Here is a 6,532-nt window from a genome sequence, read left to right as displayed (position 1 = left end):
CACCGCGCCCGGGTGCAGGGGGGTGGGGGAAGGAGCTGCAGCTGCTGCCCCCCCACAGCCCCCCCATGCCGGGCCGCGGGCAGAGGAAGGGGCAGGTGTGACTGGGAGGGGAAAGAAATCCCATGGGGGGGCACACGAGGAGGTGGGAGTGCAGATCCCGGGGGGCAGGTGGTGGGTGCAGGGGGGTCACACTGTCACCCTGCGGGGCCACGACCATGGGGCAGCTGCAGGGACACTCCTGGGGCAGGGGGCAGCTCGGGGCAGTCGGGTCACACCGGGGTTGCAGAAGTGCCCCAGGAGCATCAGCCCCCCAGGGCTGGGGGAGGGGAGGGGAGGGGCGCAGGGGTCGCCCATGGTCAGGACGGACAGGAGCCCAGGCACGGCCTGCGGTGCAGCAATGGGAGCTGTGGGGTCGGGGGGCTCGGCCCTTCTCCACCCCTAGCACTGCTGTGGCTGGTGAGGGGCGCTGGGCCCGGGGGCAGGCTGCGCGGCACCCACCAGGGACTGACATCAGCGCTCCCTGCCCCAGACACCGGTCACAGCAAAGTGCTTTGCCCAAGGCCCTTCAGGGGGCCAGGCAGGGGCACTTGCGCCACAGGCAGGACCCAGGGAGCTCAGCCCTGTGGAGCCTTTCCCCGGGGTGGGGGCAGGTCCCTGCTGTCTGGGAGGGGGCACCACAGCTGGGGGGTTTCCTGGGGCCCCCAGGCAGCTTTGCCTGCCCAGGTCCCGGGTAACGCCCCATTTCCAGCAGGGCAGAAAACCAGAAGGGTCTCGCTCCAATCCTAGAAGATGAGCTTGTTGCTCTGGGTGTGGGGCAAGTCGCTGCGTTCAGGGGGTAACAGGAATCTCATCCTGATGAGCAGCGATACTGGTGTCCTGTGTTTAAAAATCCCAAATTCTGTGATTAAAAAGCCCCAAATACACATTTTTCCATGACTAAAACGAAACTCCCGTGTATATAGAAGTGGCAGCTACACACAAGGTTTATTGAGATATTTAGTTTTAAACCTATTTGGAAACCAGCCAGTACCTCAGTCATTACAATAAAATACAATCCAAATACCTCTGTATTTTGATATTTGATTATGGTCATTGATCCTGCAAAATCAGAGCTTCCCCTGCCCCCTTCACTCACCAGGATGTGGGGCCAGGCGCAGCCGCCCCCTCCCCACCTGCCCCTGCTGCTTTGTGCTGCTGAGCAGCCCCGACATGGTGGTGCCCCTCACTACCAAGCCACAGCCCCCCAGCCATGCTGGTACCCCTCACTCCTGACCTGCAGCCCCCATCCTCACCAATGCCCCTCACTCTTGAACCACAGTCCCTCATGCCCACTGGTGCCCCACACTCCTGACCCACAGCCCCACACCCCTGCCAGTTCCCCTCACTCCAGGCACCCCCCCCACACACCTCACTCCTGCTGGTGCCCCACTTTCAATCCACTTCCCCCTCCCCGAGGCCGCAGCCCCTCTGTATATTGGGAAGGGGGGTTGTATGGGGCAGGGTAAGTGCCCAACCATAGGCAACAGCATGAGTGATGAGTTGGGGTGGCATGTAAGCGGGGGACATGCCCCTCCATATTTGTGTGCCCTCAGTGGGGCGTGAGGCTATAGCTTGGCCGGACCACCACCAGGCAAGAGCTGCCTTTGTGGCTCAGCTCGTGGCACCTGGCACAGGAGGGTGGAGCAGGGTGGCAAGACTCACTGCTGCCGCTGCCACCAACACCTCCCCACCAGCCGTGCCACCATGGAGTACGGCCACGCCACCAGCAGGGTGAGGAGTAGCAGACCGGGGGACTCGCATGCGGGGCTGCACCTCTACCTGACCGCCTTTTCTCTTTAAAGGAGAACATCCACATTTTTCTGCAGCAAATGGAAAACCCGAACCGCTGCTTATGAGACGCATGAAGCAGTCTCCTGGGGACAGGGACAGGTCCCAAACCTGGGATATCTTTGCCACTCACTGCCACTCCCAAGCAAAGCCCCTGGCTGGCCACAGCTGGAAGCCATTAACCCAGGACAGGACACTTGGTGCTGCAGCCATAGAGCTGGGCCTCCAAAATGGAGAGGTCTCCCCCTGAGATCTTGAATGAAAAAGGGAATCCAGAGCCTTTGAGAGACCCTTCTGGATTCAGGTCATGTGCAACTAAAAAAAAGAAACTGCAATGAAAATTTAGCTTTAATTATAAAAATATCATACTGCCTTGAATGCAACGTGCAGCAGAGAAGGCAGCAGCAACAACATGCATCGGGGGAAAAAAAAATTTGTTACCATAAATAAGCAAGGAGCAGCAGGGAGGCTCCCACTTGCTCTGCTTCTTGAAAGTCCCTGCACATTTGATTTACACATGTGCTCGGAAACTGCTCTTACCGTATTCCTCAGCTAAGATTCACATTGCAAAGCCCAGTTAGCTGTTCTTGGGGAAAAGCACATGTGCTGCATGTGAGAAAACACAGCAGTTTTATAGTGGCACCAAAGTAAAGATTTAAATCAACTCAAGGCTGAGGGTTGAGAGAAACCGAGGCAGGCGGGGGTTGGCGGAGAAAACGTTCCCTGATGGAGGATTCCTTCTTTCTCCCAGCTCATTCTCTCCATCTCTTTCCCACTCAGGAAAGCCCAAGGTGAAAGTCTCCCCAACAAAATCAGGGGCCCAGGCCCACCCGGACACACTGATTTGCTCCGTGACGGGGTTTTACCCCGGCGGGATCGAGGTGAAATGGCTGAGGAACGGGCAGGAGCAGACGGCCGGAGTGGTGTCCACGGAGCTGATGCAGAACGGAGACTGGACCTTCCAGATCCTGGTGATGCTGGAAATGACCCCCCGGAGCGGGGACGTCTACACCTGCCAGGTGGAGCACAGCAGCCTGCCGGGCCCCGTCACCGTGCTCTGGGGTAAGGAACTGGGAGCCCGGGGCAGCCCCTGAGGGCTTGGAGGGGAGGGGTCTCCCTTTGTGCAGCCCCACACGGGCTGTCCAGGGCCAGGCCCCTTTGCCACAGGGGCAGGGGTGTGAGCAGGGGGTGGGAGCCCGGACTGAGCCCTTCACCTCCGGCCCCTGTCTCCACAGAGGCGCAGTCAGACTCGGGCAGGAGCAAGATGCTGACGGGGGTCGGGGGCTTTGTGCTGGGGCTGATCTTCCTGGCGCTGGGACTCCTCGTCTACCTGAGGAACAAGAAAGGTGAGTGGGGCCCGGCTGGGATGCTGGAGCCAAGGCATCGGTTCGGCAAAATGCTCGGCCTGTAGGTCTGTCTGCTGGCTCTGCTCCCTGTCACACCCCAGCACGAACTGCCCTGGACTTGGTTAGGGGCCTGCCAGTGTCTCCCCTCCTGGGGCTGGGGCTGGATCCCACTGTCCCTCCCTCCTCTGAGGGGCAGGGCCGAGCAGGGGCCATGGGTGGGCAGAGCTGCCCCTGCCTTGACTCTGGGCATTTCCTCTGCTCTGCTTCAAGGCAGTGACCCTGGGCTCGGAGGTGCCAGTCCCAAGGGGGTGGGGGCCCCTGGGTGTACCCCACTGTGGGACTTCATGGGGCTGAGGTATCAGGCGGGCTTTCTGCCCCACACCTCTCTCCTCTTTCCTGTTGCTCGTCTGCTGGGACAGACCAAGGTTTTCCCCTGGCAAAACGTATTGTCCCAGCAGACCTTCATTTCAGCTTCCCTGGGCTCTGACCGTGTTGCTCCAGCAAAGGAAACTTTGGCAGCTGGGGGGTCCGACTGGGTTTGTTCGGTGCAATATAATGCAGATCCTGAGCCCTTCAGGTGTGAGAGGCTGCAGGTGCCAGGTGTCCTGGTCTCCCCCTTAGCCCAGACAGTCGGGGAGGGGTGTGGGACAGGAGCAGGATTGTCTCACCTACACCAGACCCAGGGAGAAAACCTCCCCCGGCACTGGGAACGGCAGAGGGGAGAATAACAGCCCTTCCCTGGAGGCAGGAGATGAGGAGCAGCAGCAGAAAGGAGAAAGCGCTGCCCCCGGCTCTGCTCCCTGCGAGGCCCAGGCAGCTTTCCCACCGACCTGGGAACTAGCGGGTGCTGCTACTGCCGTATTTCTCACATATCATGCTCACTGTGATTTCCACCAGGTGGAGTTTTTTTCTTTGTGGAGGAAGAGTGTCTGTGGTATGAAAGGATAGTATATCTTCTCTTGCACCCGTGCTGATCAGAATCCGTTTCCTGATTGCTGACACCCCTCGCCACCTCCTTCTTCCCTAAATTTTCAGTTGCTGCTTTTGGCATAAAAAAAACACAGTGCGGGCTCCTCCAAAATGTGCACAGCCATAGTCTGGTCTAGGGCTGTTCCTGACACTCGATTCTGCCCGTGTCTCCCTGCCTGTCCTCGGTCAGGATGAAAATACAAACGCAGCTTCCCAGCTGAGACTGTGGCTCACACAAGCGTGACCCTGGTTGAATTCATTCTTGCTGAATGCTCTCTGGAAATAGAGAGCAAAGCACAGAGTAGTGAATCCATATCAGGGAAATACCTACACGTGCACACAGGGAACCCCTCTATCCAGCCCTGTCTGGGTGAGACCGTGATTTGGGTTTCTAATGGGAGCTGAGGGGTCCCTAATGGGGTCTGCCCCGCACCTCAGGGCTAGGGCAGGATCTCTGGTGTCTCAGAGGGGCTGCCTCTGGTGAGACTCTCACCATGTTTCTCCTTGTTTTCCAGGCCGCCCCGTTCCCCAGCCAACAGGTAATTTCCATCTCAGTCCACCCCTAAGAAGCCCCCCACCCCCTCAGGGAGCACAGGCTGCACAGGGGGCGCGTGGAGCGGGTGCCCCTGCCCTTTCACCCCAGCACTTGCCCAGCCCAGCACAGGTGGGAGCTGGAGCATGGAGCATTTGCAGTGAGGAAGAGGAGGAGTCTGCATCGCCCTCATTACTGCCATTCAGGCCACACCTAGAGCTACTCCCAGGGTCGGAGCATCCTGGGCCCTACAAAAGTCTCCCCCCACCCAGGGGCTCCAGACCAGCCTCTAGAGAGGCCCTGGCCCCTGTCAGACCCCCCGTGGCCCTTCCCCAGGGCCGCTAGTCCCTGCCCCATGCTGACGTCTCCTCTCTCTCCCCGCAGGGCTCCTCAGTTAGATCCTGCAGCCTCGGGGCCGGCGTTGCCCAGCGTGAGTCTCCAGCCCCGCTCTCCTGGCGCCCGTCCCTGTATCTGGAGCTCTTCTCCCTTCCCTCCAGCCTCACCTGGACCCTGGGGCTGACTCCTCAGAATTAACCCTTTCTCTGCCTAAGCCTGCACCACATCTGCACTCAGAAATGCTACTGCTTTTGGGGGCACCTTCAGGGACTCTGATCTGAGACACGGGGAGCTGTAACAAGGCCGTTTCCAGCAGTTGTCACAGCCCTTTGGATTGAGACTCCCGCAGGGCCCCAATTTAAACTAATATGCCCTGGAAAGGACCGGTATCACCCTCAGCCTGAGCGGTGGAAACATGATGTTAGGCAAGGAGAGGATGGAGGAGCCCAGTGATACCCAGGGGACACGCACTCTACCCTTGGGCCAGGGTGGTCCCAGGGGGGTCTCTGAGCTGGTAGACACCTTGTTACAAATGAGAGCTGGTAAGACTGGCCTGGGGTCCCAGGGTGTCCTGTGGGGCTGTTGGACAGAAGCAGGTAAGGGATGAATCAGGTGCCTTGAAACATGTGCTGGAGCTTGTGCTATTTAATTGCTCCTGCTACTGCTCTGAATCACTCCCTGGGGACTGGAAAGGAGCAGCCTTCTGTCCTGCTGGGGGGTGATGGTGTTTCTGACCAATAAATTGTCTCAGAGGTTCCTGCGATGTGTTGAGCCCTCTCTTTTCAGAGCTTCATATCCCTGGGGCTGTTTCTGAAGCCGTGCGGGTTCACACCCCCGTGTAGCAAGGTCAGGCTCCCCCACGCGCTCCTACCTGCAGCTGGTGTTTCCTCAGCCCGTGGCTGCCACGTGCCTTTTGATGGTGGGAGTTGCAATCAGGACTCAAATGGGAGTGAAGCTCTGACAGAGGCTGACCTCGGGGCTGCCACCAATCCTGCTGTGATCCACAGGCCTCACTTCAAGTCACCTTTGGTGCCTTCCCCCTGGGCTCACCCCCCAGCTCTGGACAGGCTTGGAGGATCATCCCCTTCAGGAACGACCACTCATCTTGGATTCCCAACTCCCCGCCCCTCTGGGACCTCAGGGCCTCCTCAACTAGTTTCCTTATCTCAGTGAAATCCACCCTCCAGAAATCCAGGGCTGCTGCCTTGCTGCAGGCCTTCGCCACCTTGCGCTGGATGGTGAATCCCAGCAGGCGATGGTCGCTGTCGCCCAGGTGGCTGAGCACCCACAGACCCCCCACCAGGTCGTCGCCTGTGGCCAGCACCAGGTCCAACAAGGTGTCTCCCCTGGGTGGGGCTGTGCACCTCCTGGGTTAGATGGAGGTCCTGTATCTCAGCTAGGAACCTACGTGAGCGGTCAGACCCGGCTGACTGCTCTTCCCAGGAAATGTCTGGATAGTTTAGGTCACCCATGATGACCACATGCTTTGACCTGACTACCTCCGCGAGCTGACCTGACAATT

The 6,532-nt window shown here is 59.1% G+C and overlaps 1 protein-coding gene across 1 annotated transcript in view; it reads left to right on the top strand.

The window, feature by feature from the left end:
* LOC149852943 (DLA class II histocompatibility antigen, DR-1 beta chain-like) overlaps positions 1–6,090 on the top strand; it is a 12,400-nt gene extending 6,310 nt beyond the window's left edge. The window contains exons 2-5 of the mRNA XM_090028439.1: positions 2,608–2,889; positions 3,063–3,173; positions 4,658–4,681; positions 5,059–6,090. Of these exons, the coding sequence (XP_089884565.1) occupies positions 2,608–2,889; positions 3,063–3,173; positions 4,658–4,681; positions 5,059–5,072 (431 nt within the window). The 3' untranslated portion in view covers positions 5,073–6,090. The remainder of the gene's footprint in view (positions 1–2,607; positions 2,890–3,062; positions 3,174–4,657; positions 4,682–5,058) is intronic.
* The last annotated feature ends 442 nt before the right edge of the window (positions 6,091–6,532 follow it).

Source organism: Crocodylus siamensis, chromosome 15 (assembly GCF_052110815.1).
Source record: "Crocodylus siamensis isolate JL-2025a chromosome 15, ASM5211081v1, whole genome shotgun sequence".
NCBI lineage: Eukaryota > Metazoa > Chordata > Crocodylia > Crocodylidae > Crocodylus > Crocodylus siamensis.
Note: the sequence above shows the minus strand (reverse complement) of the source record. Positions and strands in the feature narration are given on the sequence as shown.